The sequence below is a fragment of the Vicia villosa genome, linkage group LG3 (assembly GCF_029867415.1).
Source record: "Vicia villosa cultivar HV-30 ecotype Madison, WI linkage group LG3, Vvil1.0, whole genome shotgun sequence".
NCBI classification, from domain to species: domain Eukaryota; kingdom Viridiplantae; phylum Streptophyta; class Magnoliopsida; order Fabales; family Fabaceae; genus Vicia; species Vicia villosa.
This window is the reverse complement of record NC_081182.1, coordinates 67,179,734-67,198,202: the sequence shown is the minus strand read 5'-3', so window position 1 is coordinate 67,198,202 and position 18,469 is coordinate 67,179,734. Positions and strand designations below refer to the sequence as shown.

Sequence of the window (18,469 nt, the reverse complement as noted above, 5' to 3'; positions counted from 1 at the left end):
CACCAATCTTCGTCAAGAAGAACCCTATATTGTTGCCTTGGCAGTCCCTCATTGTGGTCAATTGTCTCGCGCACACTGAACGTGCGATTGAATCGGTCGAAAGAAGTCACTTGATGAGTGTTCGCTTTTGCCGATTGCTGTTGCATAAATTTCATGCAACTATCGCTTAATAGTTGACCAGCTTGCCTAACATCACCCCATCTCCTGCCTCTTGTTGAGAAGAGTGAAGCCATCCTAAAGTATGTGGCCTCCACCAGTGCTGTGATTGGAAGGTTACGAATGCCTTTGAAAACGCCATTCATGGATTCCACGAGATTGGTTGTCATATGGCCCCATCGCACGCCATTGTCGTAAGCCCTTGTCCATTTGTCCCTGGAAAGATTATCTACCCAAGTACCTGCCTCTGGATTTGTCATTACAATCTCACTCCGATAATGCTGGAATGTGGGTTGGGTCAATGCATAACCAGCATTGACTAGGGCCTTTCTTAGATGTCTGTCCTTGATCTCCCGCATGAAGTTTTGGGCAATGTGGCGAATACAGTAGACGTGTTTTGAAGGGGGGTCATGCCATCCGTTCGCTGGATTATTGTAAGCACTCTCTATGGAAGCGTGCCTATCAGAGATTAAACATATGTCAGGCTGGGGAGCAACATGTTCTCGGAGGTTCCTTAGAAAGAAAATCCAAGCCGCCGCTGTTTCACCTTCGACGATAGCAAATGCCACTGGAAATATGTTGCTGTTCCCGTCTTGTGCAACCGCCATCAGCATGGTTCCTTTGTATTTGCCGTATAACCATGTCCCATCAATTTGAAGTATGGGTTTACAGTGTGCAAAACCTCGGACGCAAGGTTTGAACGCCCAAAAAAGCCGATGGAATATTCCGTTTCCTTGGACAGGGTTTCCATCCGGGGCATGCGCGGGCAGTGTCTCTAGAATAGTAACAGTGCCAGGTGCGTAACTATGTAGCGCATTGAGGTATCGGGGAAGAATTTTGTATGACTCCTCCCAGTTGCCGTAGACTGTCTCAATTGCCTTTGTTTTTGCAACCCACGCCTTTCTGTAAGATGGAGTGTAGTTGAAGGTTGTAACGATGTGTGATATTATATTTTTAACCTTCAGAGACGGATCAGAGCTTATGAGAGGCAAGATCTCCTGACATATAAGATCGGCACTGAGTTTTGTATGATCCTGGGAATTGTTAGGGTTGACACACGTGTGTTTCTGCGTAATCGACCCTATTTTCCATGCATTACTTCTCTTCCTATAAGAGGCCAACAGTCTGAACCCGCACTCTGGATTTTTACAAGTGATTACATACCGTTCCAGGTTTGAACGGTCTACTTCAAAATCAACGTTGTTCGCCATGTGCCATTTTTTTATTCTTCTCAGACATGCCTCCTTAGAAGGAAACTTGTCTCCTTCCTTTAATTCTTCGTCATTTTGGATGTAGGGTGTGAAGAAGATGTCAGATGATGGTTCGTCACCTTGGAGGTTCAAGTTACTCATATGTGCTGGAGGTGCGTACGCATGAGCTGGAGGCACCAACGTTTGCTGCTCGTCGTCGGATTCCTCGTTGACCATGTCGTCAAATTCAGTTTCCAGATCGTCTTCTTCCTCGTCAATGACGTCAACCTCGTCATGCTTGTTGACTGGTGGGTCAATAACTTGTGACTGGACAACATTAGTTTCTTGTGTCTCAACCTGAAGAGTAACGTACAGCTCGATGGAATCCAACCCAGAGTATTCGTGGGTGGTAAACATATCTTGCAAGTCTTCGTCATTGGCAATTTCCATCTCGTAAAACTTGACGGTGTTGTCTTCATTGAAATTGGGACATTGGTAAAAAACGCTTGCAATAGGACCCATTGCAATCTTAGAGTATAGTCGCTGAATGAAGTACGAAAATGTTGCTCTTTTGCTCAACAACAATGGTACAACCTGAGTGTTTCTCATCACAAAACCGGCTATCTCATGAGAGTAGGTCTCACCGTTTAGATGGGCATGGACAAGATACTGGGTTGATGAAGTCATTTTTGGAGGGGACAAGATACTAGGTCTGCAACAGGATTCCGTATTGATTGTAAAAGACAGACACACTGATCTAGGTCTGCCACCAGATTCCGAATTGATTATACAAGACAGACACACTGATCTATGTCTGCCACCAGATTCCGAATTGATTACAAAAGACAGACACACTGATCTAGGTCTGTTTATATATAACTAATAATTACGTATATATATTTTATTTAATAAATATAAATATTGTAATTAATAATTATATGTATTTTAATAATATATATTACTAATTATAAATATAGTTAATAATTACGTATATAAATTACCAATTATATGTATGTTAATTATTGTACACGTCCGCTAGGGTAAATATTGTCCAGACGAAAATAACTAACACAACAACCACATTTATTTTAATTCAATGACCCTGCGTTGACAACACAAAACCATCGGTAAATCACGATGTTAAGTTGCAGAATAGAAAAGAAGAGACCATACTGCAGAAAACTAGGTGTTACGTACTGTTGCTTATTGGAAACGTTTTGTTCCCAGATAGCACTGGTAACACGGTTAACTTTATGTATCTTCGTTTGCTAATGGATTTTAGTAGAGTTGGTCTGTACAGCTGGGGGTCTGCGGTTCTGGCTACCGTGTACCAGTCACTATGCAAAAACGCGGTTGCTGAGTCCTGCACATTCTATGGATGCGCCCTGTTGGTGCAGGTGTGGGGGTGGTGGAGGATGCCCATACTGGCCCCGGTTAACAACGGAAGTTGGGACTTTCCGTATGCCTTGAGGTAAGTTTTTAGTATACCATTTTCTCCTTACACATTCTACTCCATTCTAACTAAATCATTATATTTTCGTTGTAGATATTGTGTGAAAAAAATGGACTTCACACTTAATCCGCGGTCAAATATCACAATGTACCGCGCGCTAATTGATCACCTTGGACACCATCAGGTATTATCTCTAATTCTTTTTTTCTTTTTTTTAAGTATTTTCCATAAATAATTTTTCCGGCAGTAATGTATAACTCTCATGCATGCAGTTCATATGGCGACCATATCTCGAGTGCGAGTATGAGCCTAGAGCTCAGGATGCAGAAATTTGGACGACAAAGTGTTGCTTAATCCGGTACAACATAATAGAAATGCATCAAAGTGACCGGGTGATGCTTCAGTTTGGGATGCGTCAACGGATACCCGACCCTCCTGTTGACTTGGGAGTATGGCACCTAAAAAGAGTTAACCATCAATGGACACACCAACACTGGAAGGATTTTGCACCCGATCAGCGCCAGATGTGGAAGAACCGTCGCCAGTATGTCCTAAACTTCCCCGTTAGTGACCATGAAATGAAACCTTCTCCTGAATACATGAGTTGGTATCGTACAGCCACAACCCCTAACTTGTTTCTTGCAGCTCCGTTCTATTTAATTGATCCCCGTGCACAGAACTACATCTTGCCACAACAACAACAACCGGAAGAAGAACCACAACAACAACAACAAGAACAACAACAACAACTCCGGCAACAACAACGACAACAGCAACGACAACAACAACGCCAACAACAACTCCTACAACAGCAACAACAACAACAACTCCAGGAACAACAACAACTCCAGCAACAACAACAAAATATTTTCGGTACTCCATCCCGTTCCGCACGCAACATCCGCCAATCAAATATGTTCCAATCCCAATCTCAACCATTACAAGGGTATGAAGACCGCCATCCTTCCTCGGACCAATATCAGACCCACTCACAACCATTCGGATTTGCAACATTTTCTGGGTCCTCAAGGGGATTCGGCCAAAACCTAACTCCCGGTTCATCTAGCCTTCATCTTAGTCCCGACGATGGTCCTCATGGTGAATCCTCTTACCGTGGCGCCCCCTCCGGCTACGCAACACCTACAAACCAATTCGGCTTTAACCAAGGTAGTTCTAGTGCTGCGGGATGCTATGAACCGGAAGTCTTTTCCCACCCCACTCCACCACCACGAATAAACACATTTGAGGGAATGGGTAGCCGACTTTACAACAGCGGTTTTCCGGATAATTATGGGGGCGTCGACGAATTCATAGACAGCGATCCACGCGACATCCCAGTACCAGCCCCCGTGACACAAACCCAACAAGAAGCACAAAGGGGCAGGGGTAGGGGTAGAGCTAGGGCAAGAGCCGGTGTCAATATTCGCGGCGGAATCAACGATCGCGGTAAACGTGTAATTACAAGACCAGGTTGCGGAACGGATGGCTATCTTGGTGATGGACGTCATTGATCATTTTGTTGTATTTTTCATTAATCTTTGGTATCGTTTCTGAAATTAATTGTAACCGATGTTTAGTTTTTAAATTATATTGTAATCGATGTTTAGTTTTTAAATTATATTGTAATCGATGTTACAATTTTGATTTTCGTTTTCTGCATTACATTTTTAAGGCGAAAAAAATATTTTTCAAATTTATTTCTGTGAATATCATAACAAATAAAATAAAAAAAAAATTTAAATTTAATATATTCTAGTAAAATGAATTAAAAAAAAATGAAAAAAAATATATAAAAAAAAAGGCCTTGAACTAAGGCGCCAAATGGTTTGGCTTCTAGGGCAAAACCCTAGACTTATGCGCCATTCCATTTGGCGCAAACCTTTGGGATTTTAGGGCATGCCATTTCATTTGGCGCATGCACCCAAAATTTACACCTATACGCCATTTCATTTGGCGCATTCAGTATTCTGATATCCCAAACCTAGACAGTTTGGTAAATACCCCGAAAACATAGTTTTTTTCGTATTTTTTTTATCAAACCTAGTTATTTAAATTTTTTTTTCACTATATGTAACCATTTATACCATATCCCAGAGATAGAATTTTTTTTCTTGATATATGAAATAAAACAAAAGGGGAAAAATGTTGTATACACAAATAAGAAGCTAATCTGTATATCACAATGACTTACAACATACTACTATAATACAAATACAAATACAAAATACAAATATTATAGCTCTGATAAAATTTAAGCATAAATTATTACACTCTTTCAAGAATTCCATTTTACTCCGTTAATTGTAACACTCTTCAATCATACCATATTATTAACACTGTCAGGAAATGCTTATCCCTTCGAATTTTCAGACTGTGTTCGTGTAAAGCATCAAATAATCGAGTTTCTATAAAGGAAAACCTTATCAGGCGTTGATGACAAGGTTGTTTAAAGTGCGAGCATTGCCGTCAAAAAGGTTCTCTAGTGACCTGACTTTTCTATTCCGAACTCTACCGGCTTCCTTCAACAGCTCACTCAACCTTCTCTTCTCATCATCCACGTCGGGATTTGCTGTCCCAAGCTTTTCTTCCCTCATACCAACAACATACTCCAGAATTTTAATTGCATCATCGAGCCTGAAATAGAAGATCAAACCCCATGAGGAGGAAATAACTTTGACCCCAAACCATATATTGGATATTGTAATCTAAAGTTTGAAGTCATAAAGAAGCAAAGAATTCGATGTTCAAGTTGCCAATGGTCTCTCTAACAAAAGCTTAAGTTAAAAGGAAGTAAATACGATATCTTATCTAGTCAACTGACTCTTCACCGTGAATGCCCCAGATAAAATCAGTTATTATTTCACATGAGTGGCATAACTTGATTAGGAAGTCTATTAATTTATAACATATTACTACTAACCTGCTTTGCATTATATCTTAGTAAATGAAAGTACTGATATACTCAAATAATGAAGAAAAAAATATTTGTTAGCAGAAGCACAAACACAAAAAATGGGTACCTTCCAATTGCATCATATGTGCCTGCAAGATTACTACATACTCCGAGTGTTTCAGGGTGATAAGGCCCCAACTCTTGTTCCAAAATACTCTTTGCTTCCTCAAATAATTCTATTGCCTCAGGTAAGGCATAACGCTGTACACAGGCGAGCCCCAGTTGATTAAGAGCTATACCAAAAAAGGAAGATTTCTTCTCCCCAATAGCACGAAGCTTTGAAATAGCATTTTTCAAATTGTTGTAAGATTCAGTATAGTTTCCCAACATGTAGTTCATGACCCCAATCTGAGCTTCGATTCCTGCTATTGCACCTTGTTGCCCAGGAGCATCATTATATATCTCCAATGCTTTATGCAGTAACTTGAGTGCCTGTTCAACCTCATTCATTGACTCGTAGATACTTGACAGATTTGTAAGACCGCTAGCAATCTCTTCTGGAGTAACTCCAGGCATTGGATTCTCGTATATTTTAAGTGCATTCTCACAATACGATTTTGATTCCCTTATATTACCTGTCCTGTTATACAAGTCGGCCAAGCGTACAAAGACTGATCCTACTGCTGGATGATTCTCTCCTTTGTTGGTCTTTAAAACAGCTAACGCTTTTTCATACGCAAAAACAGCTTCATCAAATCGAGACAAAGCTAAGTATGCGTCTCCGATGCTGCAGTCAACAGAAGCCACTTCCACTTCCTGGCCATTTGCTACCATTGCCATGCTGGCTAAAACAAGGTGTTCAAGAGCTGCTTCATGATTCCCCTTCGTTTCACATATGAGACCCATAAGCCTCCTATCAGCTGCTTCTTCAATAGATGGTGCTGAACTATTTGCTCGATGAATGTCAAGAGCCATTTGACAGAGTTTCTCTGCTTCATTAAATTGCAAAGCTTGAACATTAGCTTCAGCCAGATACCGGCAAGTTTCGCCAACTCTTGGGTCTGTCTCTCCCAAAATCTCCCTCTGGACTTTAAACCCAGCAGTGTAGCACATAATTGAATTCTCAAGCTGGCCCAACATAGCATAGGTGTCTCCCAGTTGCATGTGACCGGCAAATTTAGCAAGAGCGTGCTGTTGACTCTCCACACTAACAGGAATTTCAATTGATCGCTCAAGAATCGGAATTGCCTCACTGTACTGACCCAAGCTGCAATATATTGCGGCTGTAACATGTAAACACATGACCAATTCCAAATTAGGTTTCCCCTTACTGAATTTCTCAAAAAGTTTCATTGCTTGAAGAGCTAGTTCAAGAGCTTTGTATGGATTATCTCCTGACGAAATAAGATCTCTTGCTTGCTTTAGTAATACGGGTGCCCGGTCTGGTCTATCTAATTCTGATTCAGCCGAATTCTCAACACGGCTCTGTAGCACTGACTTTCCCAAAGGAGAATTCTTCGAACTCTTCACGCCATTAACTCCTCTAGTTGGTTTTTTCAAAGGCTTATCATTCTTTCTCTCCAGCGGAGGTTTAACAGAAGGACTTTTTCCTTTGGGTTTAGATTTCGGTGAAATGTCAGACCCCGGCGATGAAGAATTCAATGCTTTGACAGATTTTTCCGAGGAAACCAGACTTTTAGTCCCAGTCCGAATCTCAGACACCTTATCCAACTTCTTATCATTCGATAAACTACCAACTCCAGAAGATGTTTCACAACTAGAACTCTCACCAGGCCTTCTTTCCACCTCCACCTCCTCTTCCATTATCTCCAATTCCCTCATCCGTCCTCCAACCAAATGATGCAGCTCCGAATCAATCCTAGACTCATCCCCATCAGATCCATAACTTTGCCTCGACGGAGACCGATCAGAACTCTGCATGTCACACACATTTTCATAAAGCTGCTCGATCGACGGCTCAACCGCCCCATCATCAACCGGGAAATTGCGACGCGTCTGCGGACTCATTGAACCCCTTGGAGACTTAATCAGATTTACAGCTTCCTTAGCTGGGGAACGATTCTCATTCATCTCATTAGTCCCCCCTTCATCATGAACACCATTTGTAACAATTCCCGGCATCTTCAATTCTTTAACAGGATCCAGAATTCCTGTGACAACAAATATCAAACACATGATCTACAAAATAAACAATCCATTGGAAACATTCCAATTATCACATAAAATGCCCCCATTAGATCTCCAAAAAACTTGATCATAAATAATTAAAGTAGAAAAGAACAAAAACCATAACCAAAACCAACAACGTAACCAAAAACAAAAAGTTGTTTTGCTCCTTGTCAAAATAAAGTAAAAAACGAACCTGAATATACAGAAAGCCAATAGTATACAACAAAAGGAACGATATTATTGTTTTCTTCTGTTTCGTTTTTTTTCCTTTGTATAGATTCGTTTGTATAAAAATGAATCAATTAAATTCAAAACAACAACAACAACACAATAACAGAAGAAGATAAAGAGACACAAAATAAAAAAACCTTAAAAATGGGGCATGTGGTACGAGAAACAAAGGAAATGTCGGTCGGTTGCAGAGAGACAGAACGAGAATGAGAATATATAACAAAAAATGGAAGAAAAGGAAAAAAAAACTTTTTACGAAAGAATGAATGAAACAGAAACCTGAATGGCTACGGTGAGGGTAAAACGGGGAATTTGAGGTCAATTCTGTAATAAATAATAATTAAATGAGGAAAATGATTTGAATTAAATGCAGAAAAAGGAATTAAAAGGAATTTTTGCAGAAGTGTAATGTCAGAAAAATCGGAGGGAAGAAGAAGAGAGGAAATGAACGCGTTATTATCTTCTCTGTATTGGTCAATTTGTCAAACCAACCGAATCGTGCCACGTGTTATTCTTTTACTTTTTTTATTCATCGTGTTTTTGACTAATATACCCTTTGAATATTTTTTCAAGCACGATGACAGATAATATTCGGGTCTTATTTTATTTTTAGTGTTTATTAGTTGGTTTGATTCTTTCTGATGTGTTTTGTTCCATGATTTGTATTAGTTATGAAGTTATGTTTGAGAAGTGACTGGTCGGTTGGAAAATAGGTTAGTCAGATAGATTGTGAGTCACATTCAGAAATTATTTATCCTAAACCTCTTAGTTAAGCTCTTTCAATTTCATTTGCAAATTAAAACTCTAGTGACATGTTTGGGGTAATAATAATAATAATGAGAAAGTGGGTTATAGCGGTGAACGAGATTCATATGTGCTGGAAATCGTGGGAGGGAATGGCAACGCATTCAGTGAGCACTCACATTGCATGTGAATTTAATAACTACCCGTCCCCTCTTACAATACAATTGCCAAACAATAAATAGAATATATATAAAGGATGGATCCAGGGCTTTATAAAATGGGGTCATGCAATGGTTCTCCTAGGTTAACACTCAAGGGTGAGATTTTATATGTTTTATTAGTATTATATGTTTGCATTAATTTATTATTTGATAATACTAATTTTTTTTAAATATTATTTATTAGTTTAATTTAGTCCATTTATTTTTAGTGAAAAAGGGTGATGCACTGACAGTGTAAAATAGTTTTACACTGTCAACCAATCACAACCATGTATCAAATTCTATCACACTTTTATTTTTAAAATTTTTTAATGACATGGCAAATTGCTTGTTTTTTATTGGATGACAGTGTAAAACTGTTTTACAACCATGTATCCAATTCTATCACACTTTTATTTTTAAAATTTTTTAATGACATGGCAAATTGCTTGTTTTTTATTAGATGACAGTGTAAAACTGTTTTACACTGTCAGTGCATATCCATTAAACCCTTATTTTTATTACTCATTTGTTTTAACAATTTTTAATATTAATTTTAAATATATTATATACTATATTAAACATATTATTTGTTAATATTTTTAGAGTTTAATGATAGTGCACTGTCAGTGTAAAAAAATATTACACAGACATCCAATCAGATTATTTTAAAGTGCCAAATTATATCAATAATTTAAAATTTAAAGGATGATTTGGTAAGATACATGATTGTCATTGGTTGACAGTGTAAAAATAATTTACACTGTCAGTGCACATCCTATTTTCTCATATTTTTATAATAATAAATAATATAATTTGAATATCTAAAAATCTATCCAAATTAAATATATTAAATTAGGTTAGATTAAATCAATTTTTTTAATATATCATTCAAAATTGAATCGAAATGGAAATAATTTATCTCAAAATTGAATAAGTTTTTGTTTCAAAACCAATTTAAATTGCATCGTAAAAACTTCGTATAAATTATACTAGTAAAGATATAAGTGGGCACTGGGCACATAATAACAGTTGTATTAGAATAGGGACAATTGTACATTAAGGTTAAGAGGTTATGATGTATTTCTTGAACAAACAATCAAGTAGAGCAAGAACTCAATTAGTCATGTTAAGAGGTTATGATGTGTTTTTCTTGAACAAACAGACAAGTAAGGCTAAAACTTAATTAGTCATGCTTAGAGATTATGATGTGTTTCTTGAACAAGCATGATTGTAGAATTAGAGTCAACCAAATTGGATCAAATTTTAAATGATTATAATTGGATAACATTCATGGAAGAAGAGCCCAAGGCAATTAAGAAGAAGAAAACTTATGAATTAATGCAAAAACCAGTTACCAAAAGACCAATTGGGGTGAAATGGGGCTATAAGATCAAAATGAGAAAAACCGGTAAAATTGTTAGACAAAGTTTTTCTACGGAGATAAGTCTAAATTTCAACGAAGTCTTTGCACAAATTGCAAGACTTGAAAAACGAAAAACTATTGTTGCAATAGAAGTTTATAAAGGTTGTCCATGAATGTTAAAACAATTATTTCAAGAGAATTTTTTCACCCACCTCCTAATCTTCTTGCTCACCCCTGGTGAATTTACAACACTACCCCTTGTTTCGGAAGTTCATTTCCGAAAAGGTACTTTTTTTTGAAAAAAATGTGTTTTCGGAAATGAACTTCCGAAAACGTGTTTTTTTTAATATAAAATATTGATTTCGGAGATGCATCTCCGAAATAAAGTTACATTTTCAGAAAATGTGGTGTTTCGGAAGTTCATCTCCGAACTCACCCCCCTTGGAGGAATTCGGAAATGCACTTCCGAAAAAAGGTCTGGACAGAAGAAAAATAACAAACAAGAACGATTCGCTTTATTTAATCGGATGAAGACGATGGAGGAGACGCTGCAACAGGTTAGAAAGTCCTGATCCTCTAGAAATCCATACCACATTGTAACTTACCAACATAATAAACAACAACAAAAAACTTATGAGCAAACTATACTTACATCATAGTGGTGTAGATCCTTATCAGCCACTCGCAACTGAAAATGATTAGCACGAACTTGAATTTTCCTTCCTAATTTTCCTTCTGAGACGACGGAGCCGACTCTAGAGTAGCCTTCTGTTTAACTTCGGCAGTCAGGCTCTCGATGGAGATCAGAGTTGAACTCAAGGAAGCAACCGGCGCTGCGACAGATGGAACAAACGGCGCTGAAACAGATGGACGAACAACCGGAGCTGCAACAACAGACGGATGAGAGGTAACCGGGGCCGGAGCATATGACGGAGGAGGTGGATGTCCGGAGGAAGAAGGATTGGAGGTACGTCCACCGCGAGAGCCACGGCCACCACCACCACGGCCTGATCCTGCAGCATTGATGGATGATTGTTGAGAATGTGCGGGAGATGGTTGACTCCGGCGATTTTCGGGATGATTTCCTCCACCGCGGCGAGACATTGTGATGAAAGCAGTAACAAGAGATAGAAAACGTTAAAGCAAAGAAGAAGACTTAGGATCGAAAATGATTTGGGATATTTTGAAAGAAAAATGGGTGAGAAGCTTTTAAATAGGAAAGTGTTTTAGAAGTTAACCGTCTGAGAGTGGTGGGGAGAAGGAAAAGGGAACTTCGAAATTTCAAAAGGTTTTTTATTCTTTTAAATAGGGCGTGGCTGTGGAGCTTCCCAGTTTTTGTTACGTAGGCTTTTAAGTAGGAAAGTGTTACCACATTTCTTAGAAGGTAACCGTCTTAGAAGGCTTACGTAGGCACATGTGTCCACATTTCTTACCTGATCAGGGGACGTCATTACAAAAAAATCAAACAAAGGGGTGCGCTGGGAAAGTCAAAGTTCTATGTTTATAATCCAGAAGATGGATAGTGTTCGCGGCGATGAAATCCAAGAATCTACATATTGAAATCAGAACAATCCAAAAACTAAGATGATAAATCCAATACAAAAACATTGTGCGATACAATCTGAAATCAGAACAAAACAAAACAAAACACGTCAAACAAAACAAAAACACGTTATTCTGCCCGACGAGCGTTACAAAATACACATCAAACAAAATAAAAACACGTTATTCTTCCCGACGAGCGAACTCCTCCGAATGAAGATAATTATACCAATCCTCATCCCACTCAGTATCAGAACCATCAGCGTCGATCACGCCTGAAGACTAAGTCTGCACGTCTGAGCCATGGATCCCCAGGGGACGAGAAGCAGAACCAGTCAAAACCTTCTTCTTCTCCTTCACCTCCTTCACCTCCTTCTTTGAAGAAACCTTTCTTCCCTTAGCGCCACCCATTCCTGCGTAAAAATCCTTTTATAAAAGAAGAAAAGGACACAAACTTCAAAGAAACAGGCACAATAAACAAAGGCGTTAAAAATAAAGTACTTGCAAATTAAAACGGACACTCCCTACCCTCTCTAGAAGACGCAGTCCTGCGTGCTGGTTGATTGTCTGACATGTTCCTGTAAACAATTGAAATCGATTAATATGCGAGACAAAATAAAAAACAAAAAAATTTGAACTTCTGATACATTTCGGAAGTTCATTTCCGAAAACTGGGATGGAGGTGTTTTCGGAAATGAACTTCCGAAACACCCCTGCGATGGAGTTTTCTGCAACTTCCATGGCAGACCCCTAAACCAAACTTCAAACCAAATCAAAATGCTTCTAAACAACCTAAATACTACTAACAACCTAACCATATATCATTTATGCAATTAAAACCCTAAATAACATGCATTTGAATAATAGATCTAAAAATTTCAAAACTTACAAAGTGTTAGGATTGAGGGCTTTTGAATGTTGTTTAGCAGTGTGATTGGAGCCTTGATGCAGCTTTGGAATTCTGTTTGCACAAATTTTCGCCTTTGCCACTTTTTGTTTTGATTTAGGGTAAATGATTGGGGGAGGGGGAGTGTTTTGATAAATCTGCAGAAATCGCAGTATTTCGGAAGTGAACTTCCGAAATAATGTTTTCGGAAATGAACTTCCGAAATAAGTCAATTTTTTCAAAAAAAGACGCTTTCGGAAATGAACTTCCGAAGCAGGGGTATTTTGGAATTTTCGCTGGGGGTGACCCCCCATAGGGAGGTGGCTAAAGAAATTTTCTTATTTCAATGGACTTCTATAAGAAATTGTTATCTCAAGCAGCCATTGATTTTGAATTCAAAGACGAGAAGAAAAGGTGTTTAGATTAGGAAAGAGTCTATATGGCTTGAAATATGCCAGTAAAGCTTGGAAAAAATAATTGACACATTTCTCATCAAACTAGGCATCACTAGATGTGCATTTGAATATGGAGTTTCTGTAAGAAAATTAAGTCGCAAGAAATTAAGAGCTTGAAGCTTTCATGATAGACATAATGCAAGGATTTGAAGCCACTCAATTAATCCAACTCAATATTTATTTTTACCCAACTCAATCATATACAGGTCCAATCCGAATCAACTTATTCAAATCCATTAGTATTTGGTTTGGATAACGGATTTGTTAACATCCATAAGCCCAATATACAAAGCCCAAGTTAATCTATGTAACTCCTTTCCGCTTTTATCTATTCACAACATATGTAACGGCTATATTCCATTCTATAAATAGCCTACCCTTGTAACTTTATACAGAATAATGAATAATAATATCATATATTTTCCCTTTTTCAATGCTTCCATGTGCAACACTTAACATGGTATCAGAATAAAGATTACTCTGATTTTTTTTCCGCCGCCATTATTTTTCTCCCCTTCTTCGTTTTTTCATCCATCTCTGATTCATTCTTCATCACCCTTCTTCATCTTCCCAAACTCGTTTTTTTTTTCTTCTCCATCACTCCATTTCCATTCTTTCGTTCATGACCGATTCAGATACATCCTCTTCCCCAAATCCATCACCTAAACGCACCACCATGGCAGACCAACAGAAGAATCGATCTTTTCAACAAGATATGCTTGATCCATATTATAAGCATCCCAGTGACAATCTTGGGTTAACCATTGTTACCCCTCCTCTTAACAACAACAATTTCAATTCTTGGTCAAGATCTTTGAAGCTCGCACTCATGTCAAAGAACAAATTACGGTTCATTGATGGAACCCTAATTCTCCCTGCAGCCACCAATCCTAATTTTGTTCTCTGGAATCGCTGCAACAACATGGTCATGGCATGGATTACAAACTCCATAGACAAAGATATCTCTGAAAGCGTTCTTTGGATCGATTCAGCCAAAGAAATTTGGGACGAACTCCATGAAAGATACCATCAAGGCGACATTTTTCGTATCTCCGATCTTCAAGAAGAAATTTATGCCCAAAAGCAAGGTGACCAATCTATTACTCAATACTTCACCACACTGAAAAAGTTATGGCAAGAATTTGATAATTTCAGACCTTTACCAAGTTGCCAATGTGAACCTGTGTGTCACTGCAACCTCTTACCTACCATCAAAACATATCGTGACAACGACTATGTCATCCTTTTTCTCAAAGGACTCAACGACCAATATGCTCCTGTAAGGTCTCAAATCATGCTCATGAGTCCTCTCCCCAATGTCAACAAAGTATTCTCTATGCTCATTCAACAAGAACGACAAACATCCACTCCTGTTCCAGACGAAAAGCTCATAGCTCAAGTCCAACAGCAACAATCCTCGAAAGGGCGTCCAAGTGAAGCTAACACAAAACCTCCCTACAACCCAAAATCAAAAGGAATAAAAATCTGCACATATTGCAACAAACCGGGTCATACAATTGAGGTTTGCTTCAAAAAGCATGGACTCCCACCTTATCTCAAAAAGGCCAACATTGCTTTGGCTGCCTCTGATGATTCAAACACTGAAGAAGGTAACTCTGCTGCATCTGAGGATACAACTGACTCGTTCACTTTTACTGCTGAACAACAAAGAGCCCTTCTAGCATTGATTCAGCAAACTACTGCATCCCCTGCACCCAACATCCAACACCTTCAAACTAGCACTGCTACACATTAAGGTATATCTCAAATTCATAATATTTATGTTAATAACAACTCTGAATGGCTGCTTGACACTGGCGCCACAGATCATGTTTGCCATAACAAATCTTTATTTATCAACCTTCACCCCATAACACCTATACCTGTTAGACTTCCTAATGGAGTCACTATCACAACAACTCACTCTGGATCCATTTGTTTTAATAAAAACTTCCACCTCCATGATGTTCTTTACATTCCCACATTTTCAACAAACTTAATTTCAATTTCTAAATTATGTGCTTCTTTAAAATGTATATGCATTTTTACTAGCTCTCACTGTCTCATACAGGGCACTCATACCCTGATGAAGATTGGTGCAGCTAGTCTCCACAATGGCCTCTACTCCCTAACATCCCCCTCTATCCAACCTTCTATTAACACTAGTCATACTATACACAATTGTACTCTATGGCACAATAGACTAGGACACACTTCTTATGAAACTCTTGTGCAAATCAATAAAATCTTTCCTTTATCCAATTTACAGAAAGTTAATACTCCTTGTGACACTTGTTTTAGTGCAAAACAAAAAAGATTACCTTTCCATAATAGCACTACCACTACCTCTCACTGTTTTGAAATCATCCACATGGACATTTGGGGCCCTATTTCTCAGCCCTCTATTAATGGACACAAATATTTTCTTACAATTGTTGATGATCACAGTAGGTATTGCTGGATTTTTCTAATGAAAAGTAAAGCTGAAACATCTAACTTAATTCAGAATTTTATTCAGTTTGTACAAACACAGTTCCACTTAACAATTCAAACTATTCGCTCTGACAATGGAGCTGAATTCAAGCTACATAATCTTTATAAAACACATGGCATTCAACACCAAACATCATGTGTATATACACCTCAACAAAATGGGCTTGTTGAGAGAAAACACCAGCACTTGCTTGGTGTTACTAGATCTCTTCTATTTTAATCTAACTTGACTAATATTTTCTGGTCTTATGTTGTACATATCATAAACAGGTTGCCTTCAAAGTTATTAAAATATAAATGTACTTATACTATATTGCATAAATCTGTTCCTGATTATTCTGTCATCAAGACATTTGGCTGTTTAGTATATGCCTGCAGTTTACAGGTACACAGAACAAAATTAGACTCTCGATCCAACAAGTGCATTCTCCTTGGCATAAAACAAGGAGTTAAAGGATACATCCTTTACAATATCAAAACCAGGAACATTTTTCTGTCTAGAGATACATTTTTTTATGAAAACATCTTTCCATACAAATTACCTATCCCTGCCCCTTACCAATCATCTCAACCCATTCACCACTCTTCTATAGATGACCTATTTGACTACCCTTCTTCACAAACAACACCATACACTCCTGCCCCCATAACACACACTGCCTCACCACCTATTCCCACCACTCCTCCTTCCCCTCAACTCACCGCATCCCATACTGACCAAACTACATTACCTCAAGACATTCAACCCTCTCCACCTTCCACAAGACAATCCAAAAGGCAGCACAAACCTCCCACTTACCTGAAAGATTACCACTGTTCTTTTTTACAGGGCATCCACCATTCTAGCTCCAATTTGTCCCAAGAGAACACACAATATCCCCTAGCTGCCTACATATCTTATGATAAACTATCTATTCCCCATAAATTATTTACACTTAACATCTCCACTGCCACTGAACCTACCTCTTATAAAGATGCCATAACTGATCCATCTTGGCAAAAAGCCATACAACATGAACTCCAATCTCTTCATGAAAATGGGACTTGGGACGTTTCACCACTACCACCCCACAAGAAATCCGTTGGATGTAAATGGATTTTCAAACTAAAATTCGCCCCTGATGGAACCATAGCTAGGCATAAAGCACGCCTTGTTGCAAAAGGATTCACCCAAACAGAAGGACTTGACTACCTCGAAACATTCAGTCCTGTCATCAAAATGACAACCATTCGTCTCCTTCTATCCATGCTGCCACATCAAACTGGAACATCCATCAACTGGACATAAACACTGCCTTCCTACATGGAGAACTCGACGAAGAAGTGTAAATGAAACCTCCACCAGGCATGAAATTACCTTCAAACATGGTCTGTCGACTCAGAAAATCCATCTACGGCCTCAAACAAGCCAGCCGCCAGTGGAACCATAAACTTACAAACACCCTCCTAAACATGGGATTCACACAATCCAAATCTGATTATTCCTTATTTACTAAACTAACATCTCACTGCTTTACAGTTATTCTCGTCTATGTCGATGATCTTATAGTTGCAGGTACAAATCTAGATGACATAGCCAACATCAAACAGACTCTTGACAAAGAATTCAGCATTAAAGACATGGGCATCCTCAAATACTTCATGGGATTTGAAATTGCTCATTCTTCAAATGGCATCACCCTTTGTCAAAGAAAGTATTGCTTGGACTTACTCCAAAACACAGGGCTGCTAGCTGCAAAACCAGCTTCCACCCCTATAGAACCAGGAATTAAACTTGACATTGCAGATGAAGAACCTCTACAAGATCCGTCTCTGTTCCGCAGCATCATAGGTAAGCTTCTCGACCTTACACACTCTCGCCCTGACATTGTTTTTGCTGTATGCAGGCTCAGCCAATATATGTCCAAACCAACAATGACACACCTTCAAGCGGCACACTGGATAATTCGCTACCTCAAAAATGCTCCAGCTATGGGTCTGCACTTCAAACGCACGTCCACACTCCAACTCACTGGCTTCTCAGATTTCGATTGGGGCGCGTGTCCAACATCTCGAAGATCCACCACCGGATTTTGTTTCTTCCTCGGAGACAACATCATCAGTTGGAAGACAAAGAAACAAACCGTTGTGTCTCGTTCCTCGTCAGAAGCAGAATACCGTGCTTTGGCCAATACATCATGCGAAGCAAAGTGGCTACTTTTTCTTCTCCGCGACTTCAAAATAAAACATCCATCTCCCGTCACTCTCTACTGTGACAACCACAGTGCCATACAAATTGCCACCAACCCTATCTTTCACGAGCGTACGAAGCATATCGAAATGGATTGCCACCTCGTCAGTGACAAAATCCAAAATCAGATTGTTCATCTCATGCCCATCAACTCTGCAAATCAAGTAGCTGATGTATTCACTAAGTCCTTACATCCTGGCCCTTTTTCTTCCTGTGTTGACAAACTGGGAATATTAAATATACATTCCAGTTTGAGGGGGGTGTTAACATCCATAAGCCCAATATACAAAGCCCAAGTTAATCTCTGTAACTCCTTTCCGCTTTTATCTATTCACAACATATGTAACGGCTATATTCCATTCTATAAATAGCCTACCCTTGTAACTTTATACAGAATAATGAATAATAATATCATATATTTTCCCTTTTTCAATGCTTCC

General features: G+C 38.7%; 2 protein-coding genes across 5 annotated transcripts; one reads left to right on the top strand and one right to left on the bottom strand.

Annotated features, from left to right (window-relative positions):
* Positions 1 to 4,898: 4,898 nt before the first annotated feature.
* On the bottom strand, positions 4,899 to 8,551 carry LOC131661759 (protein KINESIN LIGHT CHAIN-RELATED 3). Of its 4 annotated transcripts, none has more exons than XM_058931372.1 (3): positions 8,251 to 8,551; positions 5,820 to 7,863; positions 4,900 to 5,433 (listed from the first exon to the last, which is right to left on the bottom strand). In XM_058931372.1, exons 2-3 carry the CDS (start codon positions 7,832 to 7,834, stop codon positions 5,223 to 5,225), a joined length of 2,226 nt encoding a protein of 741 aa, XP_058787355.1. In that variant the 5' UTR covers positions 7,835 to 7,863; positions 8,251 to 8,551; the 3' UTR covers positions 4,900 to 5,222. The 4 variants fall into 4 exon arrangements, with proteins under 4 accessions (XP_058787354.1, XP_058787355.1, XP_058787356.1 ...); XM_058931373.1 differs by having other exon boundaries at positions 8,393 to 8,548; XM_058931374.1 differs by lacking the exon at positions 8,251 to 8,551 and adding an exon at positions 8,076 to 8,233.
* Positions 8,552 to 13,928: 5,377 nt separating this feature from the next.
* Positions 13,929 to 15,062, top strand: LOC131658251 (uncharacterized). The gene has a single exon (XM_058927565.1). The coding sequence runs from the start codon at positions 13,929 to 13,931 to the stop codon at positions 15,060 to 15,062; it is 1,134 nt and encodes a 377-aa protein (XP_058783548.1).
* The last annotated feature ends 3,407 nt before the right edge of the window (positions 15,063 to 18,469 follow it).

What these genes read in the sequence shown, in the direction of transcription:
- LOC131661759 (XM_058931371.1), bottom strand. Translation starts at nt 7,888, where the DNA reads ATGTGTTTGATATTTGTTGTCACAGGAATTCTGGATCCTGTTAAAGAA. An exon ending in ACATATGATGCAATTGGAAG is followed by an intron (nt 5,434 to 5,819) that starts GTACCCATTTTT and finishes CTTCTATTTCAG; the next exon opens with GCTCGATGATGCAATTAAAA.
- LOC131658251 (XM_058927565.1), top strand. Translation starts at nt 13,929, where the DNA reads ATGACCGATTCAGATACATCCTCTTCCCCAAATCCATCACCTAAACGC.